At 48.5% G+C, this 21,311-nt stretch overlaps 2 protein-coding genes and 1 long non-coding RNA gene across 4 annotated transcripts in view; 1 reads left to right on the top strand and 2 right to left on the bottom strand.

Annotated features, from left to right (window-relative positions):
• LOC309525532 overlaps nt 1-21,311 on the bottom strand; it is a 130,800-nt gene that overhangs the window by 102,652 nt on the left and 6,837 nt on the right. The window lies entirely within an intron of this gene.
• DXO (decapping exoribonuclease) lies at nt 494-13,131 on the bottom strand. Of its 2 annotated transcripts, none has more exons than XM_082210364.1 (7): nt 12,884-13,131; nt 10,073-10,464; nt 8,086-8,315; nt 5,847-6,066; nt 2,463-2,598; nt 1,856-1,950; nt 494-861 (listed from the first exon to the last, which is right to left on the bottom strand). In XM_082210364.1, the coding sequence occupies exons 1-7, from the start codon at nt 12,896-12,898 to the stop codon at nt 720-722; spliced, it is 1,230 nt and encodes a 409-aa protein (XP_082066490.1). In that variant the 5' UTR covers nt 12,899-13,131; the 3' UTR covers nt 494-719. The 2 variants fall into 2 exon arrangements, with proteins under 2 accessions (XP_082066490.1, XP_082066491.1); XM_082210365.1 differs by lacking the exon at nt 12,884-13,131 and adding an exon at nt 12,611-12,779.
• WHR1 (winged helix repair factor 1) lies at nt 13,389-20,397 on the top strand. The gene is made up of 8 exons (XM_082210670.1): nt 13,389-13,539; nt 16,517-16,618; nt 16,795-16,940; nt 17,264-17,359; nt 17,448-17,587; nt 18,479-18,576; nt 18,671-18,818; nt 19,856-20,397. The coding sequence occupies exons 2-8, from the start codon at nt 16,534-16,536 to the stop codon at nt 19,899-19,901; spliced, it is 759 nt and encodes a 252-aa protein (XP_082066796.1). The 5' UTR covers nt 13,389-13,539; nt 16,517-16,533; the 3' UTR covers nt 19,902-20,397.

The following is a 21,311-nucleotide window of genomic DNA, read 5'->3' as shown; positions in this document are numbered from 1 at the left end:
GGGTTCATGGGAGGGCAATGAAGACAATCTTATGTATGGGAAGCCCTGTGAGAAAAGGTTGAAGGCATGTTTAACCTGCAGAAGGCTGAGGGGGAAGAAGCAATACTGTTTTTTAAATATCTGAAGACTGTTGTGTAGAACCAGGCAAAGGCTTATTCTTTTATGTGAGCTGCCACGGATCAAACTTACTTACAGTGGTACCTCGGGTTAAGAACTTAATTCGTTCTGGAGGTCCGTTCTTAACCTGAAACTGTTCTTAACCTGAGGTACCACTTGAGCTAATGGGGCCTCCCACTCTGTTCTCATCCTGAGGTAAAGTTCTTAACCCAAGGTACTATTTCTGGGTTAGCGGAGTCTGTCACCTGAAGTGTCTGTAACCCGAGGTACCACTGTATTGACAAACCACCTCCCTCTATCCCTGCTGTCCTTAAAGAAGCCCTTACCAATAAACCAGAGAGACGCAATCCCTTCAACTAAGCACTGCTAGGAGACGTTTGTGTTTACGTTAATAGTTTATTGCCCTGTCCCTCCTTCATTATGATGATGGGGGGGGTTAGGGGGCCCTCCCAGGCATGTCCCTGACATTCTGAGCACCAAGTGCCAGCCTCCTTGGGTCTGCTGTGTGTGTGTGTGTGTGTGTGTGTTTAACCTCCCACCCTGCGTTGCCCACTCAAGATACAAAAAAAAAATATCCAGCTTCTCCCTCCAGCTGCAGCCCATCAGTCTGGGATGTGCGGAGTGGAGGGCTTCTCGCTGCTCAGCGCCTCCACGTACCAGTCGGGCAGGAAGGTGTGCTCGGAGTCCCGGTGCACCGTGAAGGAGACAGGGTGGCCAGGCTCCCAGGCAAAGAGGTGGACCAACCTGGACAAAGGAGAAAGCAGCAGGTACAACGTGAGGTTCCTCTGGAAGGGAGACTAAGCCAAGGAGTTTGCTTTCCCTTGCTAGGAGCCCCCGTTCACTCTAGTCTTCCCATTTTGTTTTCCTCCTCTACTTAACCGGCCGTCATCAGCCTGCTCCCCCTCCTAGTGTTTGGACTGCAAACTCCCACTGGCCTCACCCACCATGACTACCGTATTTTTCGCTTCATAAGACACACCTAGTTTTTAGAGGAGGAAAACAAGAAAAAAAAATTCTGAACGAAACGGTGGATGTATGATTTTTGTGGTTCATGCTGTGGCCACAGACATGTGATTTGATGGTGAGTTTGGAGTAACCCAATGCAAAAATCCTGAGGATTCATGTGGATCCATGCTTTGTAACCATGTTTTTGTGCCACTGCAGCCCCACAAACCAGTGGATGCGTGATTTTTTTGGTGCAGGCTATAGCCATGGACATGCTATGGGATCTGATGGTGAATTTGGGGTGACCCAACCTAAAAATCCTGAGGATCCATGGGCTTTTACCTCCCCCCTCCCAGGCAGCCTCCTTTATCGCTAGCGTCCCTTATCTCCCTCCTGATCGCTTACCGATCAGCTGCTTCCTTTCAACACTCCCTTCCCACTTGTTTGCCTTAGTGTCTTTTCCTTAGCTGGAGCAGTTTTTTGCTCCTCTTTTTCTTCTAGTTTCTCTCCTCATTGCTTCAGTCTTCCTATCTCCTCTCCTTGCATGTTCACTGTCTTTATCTCCCCCTTCCCAGGCAGCCTCCTTTATTGCTAGATTCCCTTATCTCCCTCCCCGATTGATTGCTTATTAGCGGCTTTGTTTCAACACCTACTTCCCTCTTTTAAAAAAATAATAATAATAAAAAAGCATGATCTGTTTTTTGCCCCTGGCTCCATAAGACGCACAGATATTTCCGCTTACTTTTTAGGAAGAAAAATGTGTGTCTTATGGAGCAAAAAATACGGTACTTACTTCGGATTGTCTTCGGTCACCACTTTCTTCACAAAGCCGAGGAACGCTGCGCAAAAGTTCATGCACACCGCCGGCTTCCAGCAGCCCGGGTCCTCCTGCCCAGGAAGAAGGGAGGTTATTTTAGGGGTGATACAACCTGGAACATGGGAAGCTGCCTTAGGCAGAGTCTGGCTCCTTGGTCCATCTAGTTCAGCCTTCCTCAAACACAGTTCTGATGCTGAAAGCCAATGCCTGAGAGGAGCAGGTGTGTGTTTTCAGTTCTGAAGTGCGCACCTGACCACCTGTGCTTCCGTACCTAAGCTAATGCTTTGTCCCGGCGTACCTTGGGAGTTCAGGTGAACAAGCAGTTCATCAAGCCTGAAGTCTGCCGGCTGACTGGCTCTTACAGCAACCTCTGTGGAAGATGCACTTTCACTCTGAGCACAGCTTCACAGGGGTTCCCTGTAACCACCGATCACCTGCTGAACCCTTATAGAGAGCTGCTCTGGAGGAAGAATTAGTGCACCAACCTGCCCCACCTTTTCCCTTGGAGCTGGGAAAGGTTAGAATGAAAGGGAGGAATCTAAGATCTCAGCCTGGCTGCCCTTCCTCCTGGGCTTGGACTCACCCTAATGAGCTGGAATATCTTCATCGTCTCAAACGTCTCCAGTTCCACGATGGAGCCATCTGGCCCCCGGTACCCGGCCACGATCCGAGACACTCCGGGCAGAAAAGACTGAGCCCACCACTTGATCATCTTGTGCCTGGGAAGAAAAGAGAAGCTGGCTTATCCAATCCCTCTGCCTGACGTCCTCTTTGGCTGCCCTCCTTGAGATCTCACGAGCGCTCGGCCGTCTTCCTCCCCAAGTACTGATGCTACGCTCAGAAACAGACTTGAGGCCTATCTTGGGGTGGGGACTAAGGGTTGCGTCCAACAAAGTCATCAGCTTCCTTCCCCTTGCCTCATGTGCCACACCCCCCCAAAAGAAATCTGTTCTGGGGATTTCCCCCAACCTCTTAAAGTGGATGGGGGGGGGAGGCTTTTTGGGGGGAGAGAGTCCTGTTACAAAGACAGAATTTCTTTGTAGGATACAACCCTTTAAGGCCCGCCAGATGTTGCTGGACTCCAGCTCCCATCAGCCCCATGCAGAATAGCCAATGGCCAGGGATGGCAGGAGTTGTAGTCCACTAACACCGAAAAGGGACGCGGGTGGTGCTGTGGGTTAAACCACAGAGCCTAGGACTTGTTGATCAGAAGGTCGGCGGTTCAAATCCCTGTGACGGGGTGAGTTCCCGTTGCTCGGTCCCTGCTCCTGCCAACCTAGCAGTTCAAAAGCATGTCAAAGTGCAAGTAGATAAATAGGCAGGAAGGTAAACGTCGTTTCCGTGTGCTGCTCTGGTTGGCCAGAAGCGGCTTAGTCATGCTGGCCACATGACCTGGAAGCTGTACGCCGGCTCCCTCGGCCAGTAGAGTGAGATGAGCGCTGCAACCCCAGAGTCGGCCACAACTGGACCTAATGATCAGGGTCCCTTTAACACCGAAAAGGCCACTGGTCCCTTGCTTATTTAGGCCATCATCCCATTAAGGCTGGGTGATATATTGTCCCAAACTGGTTTGAAGTCCATATTGTGCTATCGGCTTCATAATTTTGTACCTGGCAATATATTGTGAATCATGGTATGTGTTGTGCAAAAATCACAAAGCAGGAAAACCATGAAGCCAGCCAGTGCCTCTACATAGCTCCATCCTTGTTACAGACATCATGATATATACCTGGTGATATATCATGATGCTGAAAACCAGATAATAATAATTTCTTATTTATACCCTGCCCATCTGGCTGGGTTTCCCTAGCCACTCTGGACAGCTCCTAAGAGAATATTAAAAACACGATAAAACATCACACATTAAAAACTTCTCTAAACAGGGCTGCCTTCAGATGCCTTCTAAAAGTCAGATAGTTGTCTATTTCCTTGACATCTGGTGGGAGGGCATTCTACAGGGCGGGTGCCACTACTGAGAAGGCCCTCTGCCTGGTTCCCTGTAACCTCAATTCTTGCTGGGAGGGAACCGCCAAAAGGCCCTCAGAGCTGGACCTCAGTGTCCGGGCTGGATGATGGGGGTGGAGATGCTCCTTCAGGTATACTGGACCGAGGCCGTTTAGGGCTTTAAAGGTCAGCACCAACACTTTGAATTGTGCTCAAAAACATACTGGGAGCCAATGTACGTCTTTCAAGACCAGTGTTATATGGTCTCGGTGGCTGCTCCCAGTTACGTCTGGCTGCCGCATTCTGGATTAGTTGTAGTTTCCGGGTCACCTTCAAAGGTAGCCCCACGTAGAGCGCATTGCAGTAGTCCAAGCAGGAGATAACTAGAGCATGCACCACTCTGGCGAGACAGTCCGCAGGCAGATATGGTCTCAGCCTGCGTACCAGGTGGAGCTGGTAGACAGCTGCCCTGGACACAGAATTGACCTGTGCCTCCATGGACAGCTGTGAGTCCAAAATGACTCCCAGGCTGCGCACCTGGTCCTTCAGGGGCACAGTTACCCCATTCAGGACCAGGGAGTCTTCCACATCTGCCCGCCTCCTGTCCCCTCAAAACAGGACTTCTGTCTTGTCAGGATTCAACCTCAATCTGTTAGCTGCCATCCATCCTCCAACTGCCTCCAGACACTGACACAGGACCTTCACCGCCTTCACTGGTTCTGATTTGAAAGAGAGGTGGAGCTGGGTATCATCCGCATATTGATGAACACCCAGCCCAAACCCCCTGAATGTGTTATATGGTCTTGGCGGCCACTCCGAGATACCACCCAGACCTACCTCCTTTCCCTCAGCACAGTCAGGCAGCTGCCTCCATGAAGGCTGCAAGACCGGCCCTCTGCTAACAACAAATCAGCAAGAGAGTAAGAGATCCAGTCCCCGGACTGAGAAAGTGGTTAAAACTTGGAAGACATCTTCCAGGGTGGGAAGTTACTAAGGGCAAGAGAGCCACCAGCAAGCACACATTTTTTAAAAAATCCTAGTAAGATCCCCTGCACTTTGCTGTAGAGACAAGCCGGGACTCTCCCACACCTTATTCTGAGTCTTAGAAAGCGGAGCTGAGATTTGCATTCCGGAAAAATGGCCTGGGTGGCATTCTGGCTAGGCTAGTTCAAGGCAGAAGCCTGTTTAAGGCGAGGGTGGAGAATCCCTGAAGTTCCAGGCGATACTGAACTCCAACTTCCATCAGAACCTAGGCAGCATGGACAATAGTCATGACTACTGTAATTCGCTCTACGCGGGGCTGCCCTTGAAGCTGTCCCAGAAACTCCAGCGGGTGCAGAATGCTGCAGCGAGGCTCCTCACGGGGTCTCTGCCATGGGAGAATATTCACCCAGTGCTTTTCCAACTGTATTGGCTCCCGATAGAGTACAGGGTCAGATTTAAGGTGCTGGTTTTGACCTTTAAAGCCCTTCACGGCCTAGGACCATTGTACCTACGGGACCGCCTCTCCTGGTATGCCCCATGGAGGACCTTAAGGTCCATATATAGCAACACCCTAGAGGTCCCGGGCCCTAAGGAAGTCAGATTAGCCTCAACCAGAGCCAGGGCCTTCTCAACACTGGCTCCGGCCTGGTGGAATGCTCTGTCTCATGAGACCAGGATCTGATTTCTTTCTGCAGGGCCTGTAAGACAGAGTTGTTCCATCTGGCCTTTGGCTTAGAATCATTTTGATTCCCTCCCCCTCTTTCTTTTTCCTTTCTCCTCCTGTGAAGAGGCTGCATCCTAATGTTTTAATGTTGTATTCTAGTCTTTTTTAAATTGTATTTTAATCACCTAGATTTATTATTGTTTGTTAGCTGCCCTGAGCCCGGTCTTGGCTGGGGAGGGCGGGGTATAAATAAAAATTTATGATGATGATGATGGGAGTTGTAGTTCTGGAACATCTTTGCAGTACCTGGGTTTTTTTATGGAAAGGGAGAAGACTCCATAGTTTCCCTGCTTTTCATCTCCCCGCCTACCTCACCTGTAAAAACTCTTCCTCTGAGCCGGGCTGTGCATGACTTTGCTGGTCTTCAGCTCCACGTAGCAGCTTGGAGGGTCGGGCCAGGGGCTCCGGGGGTCCGTGCAGTCCACCTCTCCCGAGAACAGCAGCGAATGGGTTCCCAGGCGGGTCCGGATCACGATGCAGAAAGCCTCGTTTGTGTTCACCACCCCCGTCGGATCCGGAGTCCCGTCCGGAGTATCTGGAGCAGAAGAAGAAGAGTTTGGATTTGATATCCCGCTTTATCACTACCCGAAGGAGCCTCAAAGCGGCTAACATTCTCCTTTCCCTTCCTCCCCCACAACAAACATTCTGTGAGGTGAGTGGGGCTGAGAGACTTCAGAGAAGTGTGACTGGCCCAAGGTCACCCAGCAGCTGCATGTGGAGGAGCGGGGAAGCGAACCCAGTTCACCAGATTACGAGACTACCGCTCTTAACCACTACACCACACTGGCTCTCACAAGGAGACATTTACTCCCATCTTCGCATTCGAGAAAGGGGAAAAAACTCCCTAGCGAAAGACACAGCACACAACGTCCGACGCCTCAACAGATTAGAAGTATATTTTAAGCTCATTAATTGGTTCTTGGATTTGATCAGGGCCGTGTAACCCTTTTGGGGACCGCGCTTGAGAGTGAGTGTTCTCCAGAGGCAAAAGAGGCACAAAGTGGATCTGTCTGATCTTTTAAAGCCATCCAAGTTGGCAGCCATCACTGCATCTTACAACAGTGAGTTCCATAGTTCAACTATGCACTAAAGAACTCCCTTCCTGTGTTTATCCTGAGTCTCTCACCCTTAGGCTTAAAGGGGATGAACCTGAAGATCTTATTATGATGAGAAAGGCACACCCACTTTTGCACCCCATGCAGCCTTTCTCTACCCGTCTTATGCCCCAACTACAACTTATTATCTGATGCTTATTTCCCCTAAATTGATTTTTGAATTTTATTGTTATTCATGTTTTTATACTGTATTTTATGCTGCTTTTACAAATGTTTTAAATTTGTTGCTAGCCACCCTGAGCCCAGTTTTTGAACCGGGAAGGGCGGGGTATAAATAAAAAATTATTATTATTATTATTATTATTATTATTATTATTATTCAACTTTACTCTAAAACAGTGGTTCTCAAAGGGCATGGCAGCAGAGGATGGTAAGCATGGTGGGGAAATTCAAGAACCATCAAACATTTCAACATTTCAATGTAGTACAGTATAGAAATAATCGTTTTTATTTGCAAAATATGGATATCACTTCAAAATGAGAGCATAAAGTGAGGCCAGGGACAATCCTAGCTGTGTTTTCCAATGTATTTCTTAATCGCTTAAAAGTTTGCCAAGGCACGAGCAAATTTTTATTCTGAAAGTGTGGCCCAGAGGGAAAAATGTTTAAGAACCGCGGCTCTGAACTGAAAAGCTCCGATTTTGATTCATTTATTACATTTCTATCCCGCCTTTCCTCCACGGGGCTCAAGACGGCGTATGTGGTTATCTCCATTTCATCCTCCCAGCATCCCTTTAAGGTAGGCCAGGAGAGAGTGACTTGCCCCAGGGTCACGTAGCGAGCTTTGTGGCCCAGTGGGGGCTTGAACCCTGGTCTCTCAGGTCCTAGTCCAACACGCTAACCACTACACCACATTGGCTCTCAATACCGCTGCCCAGAACCGAGCCGTATGCTCAGACCAGGCATTGCTGTTAACTTACAGATTTGAAAATAAGGGACCAGCAGCCTCGAAACTAAGGGACCAGTAGCCAAAATAAAGGATTTTAGTCAACCAGCTCCCGAGCCAAAGGCAGAAAGCCCAGCCAGCCCAGCAGCCAAACGAAGCCTCAAGCGGTGGTTTCCACAGCGCAGCAACCCGGCAAAGGAGATGCAGCAAGGAAAACCACTGTCACATCTCTGCTGGGAAGCGCTGAGCAAAGGTAAGTCCCCAGGCAACACAGCCGATTTGACCAGCACAAGGCATGCAAGCTCCACCCCCCAGTCATTCTTAGACTCCTTATTGGGTGAGCAACGCAGCCAAGCAACACAGTTGGAGCCTGCCTCCTCCCTGGCCGGCAGGGAGGGAGGGAGGGAGAGGAGCTGCTTCCTTTGAAACCTGGGAAATTTAAGGGACATCATCAATAAGGGACAGCAGCGGGACACGGCGCTGGGATAAGGGAGTTTCCCGCCAAATAAGGGACGGTTGACAGCTATGGTTTAGAGGCCTCTGGCATCCTTACCAGAGCACATGTACTGCTCAAACTTGTAGCCCATGTACATGAGCTCCTTCAGCAGGTCCGTGCGCTGCTCCCGCTGCCTCCGGGCGGCCTCCGTCTCGACTTCGCTGATGTACAGAGTCCCGCGGAAGAGGCTCACCGCCAGCAGCCAACCGTCCTGATTTTCGTAGGGCGTGGTCAGCACTTTGGTGAGATGCCCCCGCCACGTCACAAAGTCAGCATTCAGCGGCCGCCTGCAAAGCGGGGAGAGACAAAACTGTTAAAAAGAGCAAAGCACGAGCTGCAGGAGCCGTTCCTCTGTATTCTAAGGCCGCCAAAGTCAAACTCTGGTGAAAGCAGGGATCACCAAGGAAGCCCTAATGGGCACATAGGAACCTGCAGACACCACTCTGCATATGGTTTTAAGAAGACATCTGAAGGCTGTCCTGTTCAAAGAAGATTTCAGAGTGTGCTGTCATATCGTGCTTTTACTAACTTTTTTGTTGGGAGCCACTGGGACAACCCAGTCAGATGGGTGACATAGGGACGCGGGTGGCGCTGTGGTCTAAAGCACTGAGCCTCTTGGGGCTTGCCGATCAAAGGTTCGAATCCCTGCGACGGAGTGAGCTCCCGTTGCTCTATCCCAGCTTCTGCCAACCTAGCAGTTCAAAAGCACGCCAGTACAGACTATGAAAAGCAGTAGAAATATGAGATGATCAGAGCTCCCCCGAATATTTGGATTATTTGATATGTATAATAATTTGGAAGATTGAATGTGATTTGATTGGATTGTTAAAATGGAAAACTTAATAAAAACGTTTCATTTTGTTTTGTTTTTTTTAAAAAGCATGCCAGTACAAGTAGATAAATAGGTACCGCTGTGGCGGGGAGATTAATGGCATTTCCATGCGCTCTGGTTTCCGTCACGGTGTCCCATTGTGCCAGAAGCGGTTTAGTCCTGCTGGCCATGTGACCCAGAATGCTTTCTCTGGACAAACACCAGCTCCCTCAGACTGAAAGGGAGATGAGCGCCGCAACCCCATAGTCGCCTTTGACTGGACTTAACCGTCCAGGGGTCCTTTACCTTTTTAATTGTGTTTTTACTATTTTTTTGTTGGGACACACCCAGAGTGGCTGAGGCAACCCAGTCAGATGGGTGACATCATCATCATCATCATCATCATCATCATCATCATCATCATCATCATTTTATTAGTATGGATAGTGGCGACACAGGAATGGGCCTTTTCTGCAGTGGCTCCCCATTTGCAGAGTGCTCTCCCCAGGGACGCTCCCCTGGTGCCTTCCTTGCACACCTTCAGACGCCAGGCAAAACACAGAGGGAAAGATCATTGCTGAACAAAGCAGCACTCGCATTACAGGTGCATGGTCCCCAGTCTGAGCGTCAACCTCCCGATTTAAAAGGACCAAGTGGATTGGCCCAAGATCCTGGGGAGCCATTTCCAGTCAAGGCAAGGCAATGGTCTGACTTGTGTTTGGTGTTGTTTTGTTTTTTTTTTGAAAAAAAAAAATAAATTCTGTTTTTATTATTTGTGCTTTTATCTTGCATTTTTATGTTGTGAACCGCCCTGAGATCTATGGATAATAATAATAATAATAATAATAATAATAATAATAATAATAATAATAATAATTTATTATTTATACCCCGCCCATCTGGCTGAGTTTCCCCAGCCACTCTGGGCGGCTCCCAATCGAGTGTTAAAAACAATACAGCATTAAATATTAAAAACTTCCCTAAACAGGGCTGCCTTCAGATGTCTTTTAAAGAGAAGGTAGCTGCTTATTTCGACGAAGGGCAAATTTAATAAATAAAATAAGCAGCAGCTTCCTAACAATGTAAGCAGAGCACGGCCGGAATGGCGGAGGCGAAATATAGTCCATATATATATACTAGTCCCTGATAACCTGATCCTCCATTAAGCCTTCCTTTCTCTTATGCGGGGAGAGAAAAGAAGGAGAGACAGACCGAGAATCGTGCCTTCCTCACCCTTTGTCCTCAGTCTGCAGCTGCTTCCGGTTCTGGGTGATCCACCTCAGTAAGTGCTCCAGCCCCTCGCGGACGGTCTCATCCTGCTTCACATAGCGGTCGCGGTAGCCGTCGCGCAGGTCGAAGCCGGGGGAGGGGCCCTCGACAGGGGGCGGGGCATAGTAGCGCAGGCGGCGAGCGTCCCCGTGGTAACAGCGCTGGGCGTCCAGGGAAAAGTGTCCCAGCTGAGCCGGCCGCCGGTAAAAGGGGAAAGGGGCATCGTAGCGAGACGGCGTGACGGGCAACGTGAGGGGAGCCTTGGCGTCACTCCTCTGGCGCTTGGCGCTGCAGTCTCTAGGAGCGTCGTCCTCCCGGTCGTGAGTCCTGGTGTCGAGAGCGGTCTTCATCAGGGACTGCAATCGACAAGGGAAAGCGATGGTAAAACGCTCCGAAAAAGACGCCCTTGCGTGGTCAGATAACCGCATGACTAAAACAGGGCACAGGAGGCACGCACACAATTTCCTTTTCTGCTCCTTTCTTTAATGCTCTGCTTACCCCTCTCAACAAGAACATGCGCTCAGAAATCACATCCTTCAGCACTTATAAGTCGCACCCACAAACAGTGCATTTGGAAATCCCCTCTCTGCTCTCAAGGCACATATTAAATGGTCAGGGGAGAAGGGGACTTTTAAACTGTGAGGCTTTTGCTATTCAATTCACAGAGTTGCCGAGTTGGAAGGGACCACGAGGATCATATACCGTATTTTTCGCTCTATAAGACGCACTTTTTCCCTCATAAAAAGTACAGAGGTACCTCGGGATGTGAACGGGATCCGTTCCAGAGCACCGTTTGCATCCTGAATGCAACGTAAGAAGCGACGGTGCATCTGCACGTGCGCGGGTCGCCGCTTCTGCGCATGCGCGTGATGTCATTTTGAGCGTCTGTGCATGCGCGAGCGGCGAAACCTGGAAGTAACGCGCTCCGTTACTTCCGGGTTGCCACGGAGTGCAACTCGAACGCGCTCAACCTGAAGCACATTCAACCCAAGGTATGACTGTGAGGGGAAATATGTGTGCGTCTTATGGAACAAATGCAGGCTGCGCAGCTATCCCAGAATGCTGGGCTGCGTTATAAGGGGTGCTTCTCCCAGTAGCAGGGAAGTATCATTTGATAAGATAAGCAGGATCTTTTTAAAAGACATCTGAAGGCAGCCCTGTTTAGGGAAGTTTTTAATATTTAAGGCTGTATTGTTTTTTAACATTTGATTGGGAGCTGCCCAGAGTGGTTGGGGAAACTCAGCCAGATGGGCAAGGTATAAATAAATTATTATTATTATTATTATTATTATTATTATTATTATTATTGTGGTACCTTGGGTTAAGTACTTAATTCGTTCCGGAGGTCCGTTCTTAACCTGAAACTGTTCTTAACCTGAAGCATCACTTTAGCTAATGGGGCCTGCCGCTGCTGCCACGCAATTTCTGTTCTCATCCTGAAGCAAATTTCTTAACCCGAGGTACTATTTCTGGGTTAGCAGAGTCTGTAACCTGAACCATCTGTAACCTGAAGTGTTTGTAACCCGAGGTAAGGTAAAGGGACCCATGACCATTACGTCCAGTCGTGACCGACTCTGGGGTTGCGGAGCTCATCTCGCTTTATTGGCCAAGGAAGCCAGCGTACAGCTTCCGGGTCATGTGGCCAGCAGGACTAAGCCGCTTCTGGTGACCCAGAGCAGCGTATGGAAACGCCATTTACCTTCCCGCTGGAGTGGTACCTATTTATCTACTTGCACTTTGACGTGCTTTCGAACTGCTAGGTTGGCAGGAGCAGGGACCGAGCAACAGGAGCTCACCCCGTCGCGGGGATTCGAACCGCCGACCTTCTGATTGGCAAGCCCTAGGCTCTGTGGTTTAACCCACAGCGCAACCCGAGGTACCACTGTATTATTATTATTATTATTAGATAAGGCTGTCAATCGGATCCTGAAGCTGAGGCTCCAGTACTTTGGCCACCTCATGAGAAGAGAAGACTCCCCGGAAAAGACCCTGATGTTGGGAAAGATGGAGGGCCCAAGGAGAAGGGGAGACAGAGGACGAGATGGTTGGACAGTGTTCTCAAAGCTACCAGTATGAGTTTGACCAAACTGCGGGAGGCAGTGGAAGACAGGAGTGCCTGGCGTGCTCTGGTCCATGGGGTCACGAAGAGTCGTACACGACTAAACAACAACAACAACAACAACAAGGCTGTCAATGGATGCTAGTGGTCATGCAGCCACTCCTCCATCCAGGTCAGGAACTGCCTGCAACACGGACTCCGCGGGAACTTGCAGCAGCGGCTTTCCAGGGTTTCAATCAGACCAGCCCCCCGAGGCCAGGGGCTTGTTGAACCCCCGGACCTCCTTGCACGCAAAGCAGACGCGACGGCTTGGCGGTGCAGCCAGCAACCCAAGCGGAGGCTGCTTCCGTCCCTCTTTTCCCGCCATTTCTTCTTTCCCATTCAAGTTTCCACCATATCCTCCCAATGTCAAGTGTCGGACCGCGGGGGGAACCTCGGCTCACCTCTCCTCCTCCTCCTTCCCCGCAGTCTTCAGCCGCAAAACCTAGGCGCGCTCCCCCCGGGAGAATGCGCGCAGCACATTCAGGCGCTCATGCACACGCAAGGGACCCAGGAGTCCTGGTCACCCCAGCACCCACTTGGGAGAGATGCCCAAAGATGCTTTTTGACCTCTTCCTCCTCCTCTTGCAGTCAGGGAAAGACACCTCCCCCCCCCATAAAAAATAAATTAACAAATCAGCCTTTCATTTTTGAGCCCTGCCGGCTCCCGTACCTACCTTCTGTGACGTCATCGCAGGACACCGCCGATTCGCGCTGCGGCGGAGAGAGAGGCGGGGACGCAGCTCGCGCGTCTCCTTTGTGTCACCAGCCAAACAAGACCCGAGCGCCCGACATCTTGCTCAAAACAATCGCTGCGTTCCGTTCCTTCGGCTCGCCAGGCCGCGCGGCGATGGCGTCATCACAGGGCGCCAGTCGGGAGGCGAAGTCAACGCCCTTCCCATTTCCTGCCCACACACACATACACAAACAAACACCCCAGGAGGTGCCACGAAAAGCGCGGCCGGCAGGTGGCGACCGCGGCCCGCCTTCTGCCTCCCGCGGATAAAGCAGCTTTCTTTCCCATGTCCAAAATGGCCGCCAGTTCGGCTTCATTCCCTGTTTCTCAATGGAGATGGCGGCTTTAGCCCAGCGTCGGTCAGAGGTAGCTTCGTCCCGACCGGAATAAAGATGGCGGGCAGCCGGCGAGCGTGTCAAAGGGGCGGGGTGGGAGGGGAGTGACGTCATCTTCCGGAGGCGGCCAGCAAGGAGCTTTGCCGACTCGGGTGGGGACTTGGAGTGGCTCGTTTTGGAGAGGAAGCGGCAGCAGCGGCGTCGTCAGAGGCAGCTCTGGCCGGAAGCGGGGACTGGCAGGCGAGACTACGAGGGTCTCTTTGTGAGGCGGGGGCGCTTTAAATGGAGGAGGGGGTCCAGGGGGGTGGGAAAGAGGGGAGGGAGAGGAAGACTCAAGGAAATCAATGAGCATCACTAACTTAGGGCTATTTGGTTCAATGGGTCTCCTCTTGAGCGGGTCTTGGATGCAACTCGTGGCGTTTCAGAAGACTTTGCTTCCATAATTCGCTAGTCTATTTACATCTTCACTTTTGTTACTACAGTACTTTTCCTCTTACACAAGAGCAGTGGGTTTGCACAATAATAATGATGTGTTTGTGGGGGCGTTGTTACTGGGTTGTTGTTTCCCCCCAAAAAAAATTTTATTGATTTTCCAAAAATGTTAAACAAACATAAATCTCAATCGTATTTAAAACAATCTTAGTGACATTGTTAAGTGACTTCCTTGAATCCTCCTAGTTGAATTTCAGTGTGTATCATTTTAACAGTTTTCCAAAACCAATTTTCTCATAAGATTAACTTAATCACTTAACATCTTTCTTTCTTTCTATTTTAGCTTTAGATATATTAATTCCTAACATTACATATTTAAAGCCTATCTAATATTTGCAAGCTTTTCCAATTAAGTTATCTTAACATATTTAACTAAATAGTCTTTGAATTCCATCCATTCTTCCTGATATTCCTCCTCCTTCTGGTGGCGGACTCTTCCAGTCAGGTTGGCTAGCTCCGAAAAATCTATCATCTTCATCTGCCATTCCTCCACTGTTGGGATTTCTTGTGTTTTCCAATTCTTAGCTAACAAAATTCTTGCTGCAGTTGTGGCATACAAAAACAATTTAACATCTTTCTTGGGCAATTCCAAACCTGTTATTCCAAGAAGAAAGGCCTCTGGTTTCTTAATAAATGTATATTTCAACATTTTTTTCAATTCATTATAAATGAAGTCTTTCACCTTGGGGGAGGTCCACCACATATGATAAAAGATACCCTCCTTTTCTTTACATTTCCAACATTATCACTGTTGTGGTAAATCTTTGTTAATTTTACAGGGGTTAAGTACCATCTTTACATCATTTTCATAATATTTTCCTTTGACACCGTACATGCAGTAAACTTGACCCCTTTCTTCCGGGTTGTTGTTTTTTAAATGTGTTTTGGTTTCTCGTTTTGTGCTTTTATTTAGTGATCACTGCCCTGTGATACGGCTACTACTAATAAAGTGGACTCTGCTCCCAAGAAAGCAGTTGTGTTATAATAAATTTATCCAAGGTTATCACAGAATATCGTGTTTTCAAAACAGACAGATGTGTCATGGAAATACATTTTCTTTTAATGATATTTGTAAATTTTGATAATAACATTTTAAAAAAGAAAATATTAATTGTTTGGTTGTGGCATTAGCTTGCATGGGGCAGATATTGATGAAGGGGGGGGGAGGGAAGCTGATGCTACAGGTGGGTACTGTTAATATAAAGCCATTTATCACACTGCATACAGAGAAGACGACAATAACATTCAAAGGCAAAATTGAAGCCGGATGATGAAACCAGGCTAGAAAAAGCAGCAACTTGAATCACTCATATACAAAACATACAGCAACCCAGTTGTATGAGCAGACTATTTGATCAGCATAGGTGTGATCCACACCCAACTTGTTTTACCTCCCCTGTGCTTTTGAAGTTGCTTGATGCAGATATTAAGCAACTGAAGTGCTTTTTTTTACAATATGCTTTTTATTAAATTTTCATTTCAAATACACCAACACCAACAAACAAATATTTCAAGTCTTTTTACATCTGTCTTACTTTATGCTCCATAGATCTGTTGACTTCCCTCCTTCCCTTCCGCAGGTTTTCTTATTCCAGTCCTTAATTCACAGTTCCTTAATTAAAAACTAAAACATGACATAATTTCAGTCCTGCTAACGTCTTCAAATTTCAAAGTTCTCACTTATATGGACCATAAATTTACTCCATTATTTTTGGTACTTTGTTTCCTCCTGACTGCGAATCCTATGTGTCAGTTTTGCTAATTCCGTGTACTTGACCAACTTTGTCTGCCACTCCTTTACAGTCTGTATCTCCTGTGTTTTCCACTTTTGGGCTATCAAAACTCTGGCAGCTGTCGTAGCATACATATATAATCTTTGGTCCGTCATCTTAATATCCTCTCCTATCAAAACTAGCAATAGTTCTTCAGGCTTTTTTGGGAAAGTATATTTAAACATCTTTTTCAATTCATTATAGATCAATTCCCAAAACTTTCATTTTATCACATGTCCACCACATGTGGTAAAAATCCACATCCTTTTCTTTACATTTCCAACAGATTTTGCTACTTGTTCTATACATTTTTGCTAGTTTGTCAGGTGTTAGATATCAGCGATAGACCATTTTCATTACATTCTCTTTTAAAGTAGAGCATGCAACTGAAGTTCTTCAGGGTATGGCAGGGAAGTGATGAGGTGAGAGCTTTGCCTCCTTAATTTCTGCATGCCAGCCAGTACTTAATAATACAGGAGACAGGGCCTGCCAGTATGAATGCCGTCAGCCTTATACTGAGGTGCCAGGGCAATGAAAGTTGTGGGTTGTGTGCCATCTGCAGCATCAAGGGTATTCTGAGGACAATAGGATTGTGAGATATAGACCAGAATGAACGCTGAGGGACCTTTTGGGATGGATTAGAGATGGGGAGCGTAACTCATTGCAGAGCACCCAGAAAGGTATTGGAAGAAGGGGAGGACGATTATGACTGAAAGGCTGAGAAGGAGGAAGACACTGGTCTCTGAAATGGCCCTCAGTATTGAAGGGGTGTGAGGGTGGAGAATGAAGGCTAGCAAGGGTCTGTGGCAGGTGTGAGGAACCTGTGGCCCTCTAAATGTTGCTGGACTACAACTCCCATCGTCCCTGGGCTGTGGCTGATGAAAGTTGTAGTACCACAGTATCCAGAGGACCAGAGAGTTCTGCACACTTGGTCTACGGAGCAGGTAGCATAATGACTCTGTCTCCCATCTTTAGCCCTCACCTCCAGCCCCATGAAGCGGAAGCATCAGCTCATCTCGGATACATTCCAGGCGAAAAAACGACGGCTGGTTCTCGGATCGGAGCCTCTCGAACAGGGTAAGAATGGAGGAAGTGTTGTGTGGTGAGGGGTCAGAGTTCTCTCTCTGCATGGGGAGGTGTGCGTGAGTGGACTTCTGGGGGGATGATGAGTGAGAGGTGAGTGCCATCAATTCTGGGTGGCATGAGGCAGAGCGCTGCAGAAATATGCCAGCTTCTTATGTTTCCTCCCCCAGAAGGCCCCGAGGCAGTAGAATCTGCACTCCAGTTCTTGGCCTCTCTCTTCCCCCGCAAATTATTTGAGGATTTTCTGCCACCCTTGATTCTGAGACACCAGATCTACAGCCTCGTCAAAGACCGAACGACCGTCGACAGGCACTTGGTAGGTGATTCCTTCCTCAGTTCAGAGGCCAGGTAGAGGAATCTGGAGGGTTGAATTTGCCCCCCACTCCCCCGGACCTGAGGTTCCCCAGGATATGGGGTGTTTGAAGAACCAAAGGATCCTATGGGAAACCTATAAACCTCCTCATCCTCTCATGTAGACACGCACACACCCTACCATGATTTCAATAAAATGAGGTGTGTGTCTATAGATAGACAAATCTCTCCTCCTGCTGCCTCCAATTCTCCACCTTCAGAGTTTGCATTTGAAATAGACTGGTTAAAATAAATAAAACCTCCTCCTCCCTCTGTGTCTTTCTCCAGAGCCAGCTGAAAGATGAGGGCCGGATCCGGATGTTCCAGCATGGTTTCGATGCAGACACTTTCGTTGTGGCGTTCACAGACAACTATAAATCTAAGGTCTTGTGTCTGTGTGTGTGTGTGTGTGTGTGTGTATGTGGTTAGTGCAGAAGCAGGAGAGAGATTGTGATGGCTCTTTCTCCCACAGGTGCTAGAGTTTACGTCTGGGAAGGACTTTGACAGGACTGTTAGGAAATTCTTGGATTCTGTCCTCAGCTCCTGCCCTGACATCAGTTTCGACAAAAGAAGGATGGTGAGAGAGTTTGGCTTCAGTGATGCGGAAATCACGTGAGTAAAGTTTTCCGCAGAGTGGAGACAGAGTAGGGTGTGTTCTGAGGGCCGGGTATGAAGATTGGGCTTCCTCTTTGAGGTTTTGCTGTGTCCGGTTATAATGAATCTTAGTAAATTGATTGAATTCGTTCTGATTGGTTTAAATCTGCATAATTTTGTATGGGGTTAAACAACCCAGTTCCCTGGGGGCAAGGGGAAGTATTCTGTGACATGACTGCACATGCCACAGCAGGCACCCTCTAAGAATATAGTAATGTACTGTATATAAGGGCATGAGACTCTTAATCTCAGGGTTGTGGGTTCGAGTTACACACTGGGCAAAAATATTTCTGTAATGCAGGGGGTTAGACGAGACGACCCTTCCAAGTGTACAATTCTATGGCTACAATTGTACAAACAAAAACAAAAGCCCTCAAAGCTGTTTACAAAAATAATAAAGGTCTTGGACCATCATACCTGACGGTTAACTTGCATGGAGATTGTTGAGTAACGGGTAGTGTCTTGCCCAGAGCTGAGATCCAGGCACCTCAGAAGAAGAAACAGTGGCTCATACTGGGATCCTCAAACACACTTAGTGGTGGGGTTTGGTCATTTTGAACTCTGGACTTAGTTGTCTTACATCTCCTGGCCTCTCCATAATGGGAAGTACGTTACTTCAAAATGCAGTAAGCCAGCTCTGCTGTGCTTGGGGACACTCCTTCTCGTTTTACTGAACAGGACCTTTTCCCTGAAGTCCTGTCCTGATCGCATCACTGAGCAACGCTTCCCTTAGACTCCCGTTCTCTCCGGCTTTCCACAGTCCCAGAAGCGGCTTTATCTTGGTGCAAAAGGGGCAAGTCGTAATGGGGGGAATTCCATTTCTCTCCCATTCCTGTGTTTCATGTTCAGGCAGCTGGTGAATGCCGGAGTCCTGACTGTCCGTGACGCAGGGAGCTGGTGGCTGGCAGTGCCTGGAGCAGGTCGTTTTGTCAAATGCTTCATCAAAGGTTAGTTCGTTTCCCTGCTCCAGGCAAAAGCTGGGACACCTCTGACGGCAGCAACCTACTGATCTGTGTTGTGTGTGTCTCTCCGTCTTCCCAGGGAGGAAAGCTGTGCTGAGCATGATCCAGAAGGCCAAATACAAGGAGGTTTTGCTGTCTGACTTGCAGAACCGCCGAGCTCCAAGCGCTGTGAAGCTGGGCCTTCCTTACCACATCCACGACCTTATTGGAGCCCAGCTGGTGGACTGGTATACTAGACTTCTGCTCTCGCTCCCACCTGTGAAAAACCAAATGTTGCCTTGGATCTCAGCCTGTTGCCGTGGAGCTTGATCCTGCCCTTGGGCAGCCAACCAAGGCTGTAATCCTGCATACTGAGGAGTGGGGTCCTTTTCTGGGCTGGTGACTTGGATCCCAACCTCTCTTACCCCCAGGGGCCATTTGGGCAGGTGGGTGATGCCGCCCACCTGCCAATCACCTGGTATCATCAGAGGGGCTCTCTGTCATCAGCAGGGACAGCAAGCCCTGCTTGCAAAGGCATGCTTGGGAGTTGCTTTCACTTGGGAACAGATTTGCTCTTCTGGTTCCCTGGTTACCAGGCAGAGGGCCTTCTCGGTAGTGGCACCCGCCCTGTGGAATGCCCTCCCACCAGGTGTCAAAGAGAAAAACAACCACCAGACTTTTAGAAGACATTTGAAGGTAGACTTGTATACCCATGTAGTATCTGAAACCCAAGGGGTACATTGGTTGCCAGATGTGAAATACATGGGTGTTATTTTCTTCTCTCCTACCCCACTAGAACACGGGTGGCACTGTGGGTTAAACCACAGAGCCTAGGACTTGCCGGTCAGAAGGTCGGCGGTTCGAATCCCTGTGACGGCGTGAGCTCCTGTTGCTCAGTCCCTGCTCCTGCCAACCTAGCAGTTCGAAACCACATCAAAGTACAAGTAGATAAATAGGTACCAATCCGGCGGGAAGGTAAACGACATTTCTGTGCACTGCTCTGGTTCACCAGAAGCGGCTTAGTTATGCTGGCCACATGACCCGGAAGCTGTACGCCAGCTCCCTCGGCCAATAAAGCGAGATGAGCACTGCAACCCCAGAGTCGGCCACGACTGGACCTAAGGGTCGGGGGTCCCTTTACCTTTGTACTCCCTTTACCTTTGTACCCCACTAGAACGGGATGCTAGACTAGATGGGCCCTGGCCTGATCCTGCTGGTGCTCTTCTTGTGCTCTTCTTATTCTGTCCTGCTTTTAACCTGACCACCTCATTCTCGCTTCCTCTAGCGTCCCCACGACCTCCGGCACCCTCCTCCGACTGGCTGATGATTAAGGACGTGCCACTTGTCTGCCACCAGACCAACAGCTGTGCCTAAAATGAATGGATGCTGCTTGGGGCTCTTGCCACAGGGGACAGGATGCCTACCTGAGCCACCAGCATCGTTGTGAACAAACAGCACCTTTTCCAACAAAAAACAATTTTTTAATTATTATTTATGAAACAGATTTATACTTTGCACTTAATATGGGCCCAATGTGCGAGAGCATCTTAGTAGGACCCCTGACTGACGTGACGTGACTGACGGGAGGCCGTGGATAAGAGAGGAGGGAGCCGCTTGTGCAATCTCTTGGCTTGATCTCTGGATGCCGGAGAACTGTGGGAAACCTGCGCATCTAAGAACAGCCAGGGCCAAGATGTTCCCACAAGGAATTCATTCCTGGAAGTGTGTGTGTGGCATTGTATGTATGAGTGTTGATCTCTTAGATGACCCCCGTGTCAGAAAATTACATTGGAGCTTGATTAAAAGCATTTCTTCTTGGCTTACTGATATGTTCTGGAGAAGATACGTTTTTGGGACAAGATGCTGGCTAAACAGGGATGTATGTAACCACCTCCTGAAAGTCACTAGCAAGGGAGACAGATACATCTCACAACAGCTTAGTTCTACTTTGTTCTTTGGTGATCACTCATAGCCAAGTAAGATTGTCTTCCATAAACACGGTCTTAACAGTGAATCTGTAAGTGACTGCGGAGGCCAATTCTGGAGCCACACATACTTCCACAGTGGGGACATTGGTTTCTGGGCGGTAGTTGATCACGGTGAGGGTTTGCCAAGTGTGCCTTCCTCTTAGCACATTTCTCCCTTTCGTCTTGAGTTTGATCATCTTCAAAACCCATGACACCTTTGGTAAAGGCTGTTCTCCAACTGGAGCACTCGCAGGCCAGTGTTTCCCAGTTGTCAGTGTTGTCAGTACAGTGGTACCTTGGGTTAAGAACTTAATTCGTTCCAGAGATCTGTTCTTAACCTGAAACTGTTCTTAACCTGAAGCACCACTTTAGCTAATGGGGCCTCCTGCTGCTGCCGCACCACCTGAGCATGATTTCTGTTCTCATCCTGAAGCAAAGTTCTTAACCCGAGGTAATAATTCTGGGTTAGCGGAGTCTGTAACCTGAAGTGTATGTAACCTGAAGAATATGTAACCCGAGGTACCACTGTACTATATTTTTTTTAGATTTGCCTTGAGAGCGTCTTTGAACCTCTTTTGTTGGCCACCAGCGTTACACTTTCCATTTTTAAGTTTGGAATAGAGCAGTTGCTTTGGCAGACAATAATCAGGCACCCTCACAACATGACCAGTCCAACAAAGTTGATGTTGAGGAATAATTGCTTTGACACTGGTGATCTTTGCTTCTTCCAGTACCCTGCAATTAGTTCACTTTGTACAGTGCAAGCAGCTATCC

The sequence above is a fragment of the Podarcis vaucheri genome, assembly GCF_965113315.1.
Source record: "Podarcis vaucheri genome assembly, chromosome: 2".
Lineage (NCBI taxonomy): Eukaryota > Metazoa > Chordata > Lepidosauria > Squamata > Lacertidae > Podarcis > Podarcis vaucheri.
The sequence above is the reverse complement of the archived record's forward strand: the minus strand, read 5'-3'. Positions and strand labels throughout refer to the sequence as shown.

Excerpts from the sequence above, each read along its gene's own strand:
- DXO (XM_082210364.1), bottom strand. Across the intron at positions 2,599-5,846 it reads CAGAGGAAGAGTTTTTACAG|GCACAAGATGATCAAGTGGT; the intron begins GTGAGGTAGGCG and ends TTTTCTTCCCAG. Across the intron at positions 1,951-2,462 it reads AGATATTCCAGCTCATTAGG|GAGGACCCGGGCTGCTGGAA; the intron begins GTGAGTCCAAGC and ends CTTCCTGGGCAG.
- WHR1 (XM_082210670.1), top strand. The coding sequence starts at position 16,534 with ATGAAGCGGAAGCATCAGCTCATCTCGGATACATTCCAGGCGAAAAAA. Across the intron at positions 16,619-16,794 it reads ATCGGAGCCTCTCGAACAGG|AAGGCCCCGAGGCAGTAGAA; the intron begins GTAAGAATGGAG and ends TTCCTCCCCCAG. Across the intron at positions 17,360-17,447 it reads CAGACAACTATAAATCTAAG|GTGCTAGAGTTTACGTCTGG; the intron begins GTCTTGTGTCTG and ends TTTCTCCCACAG.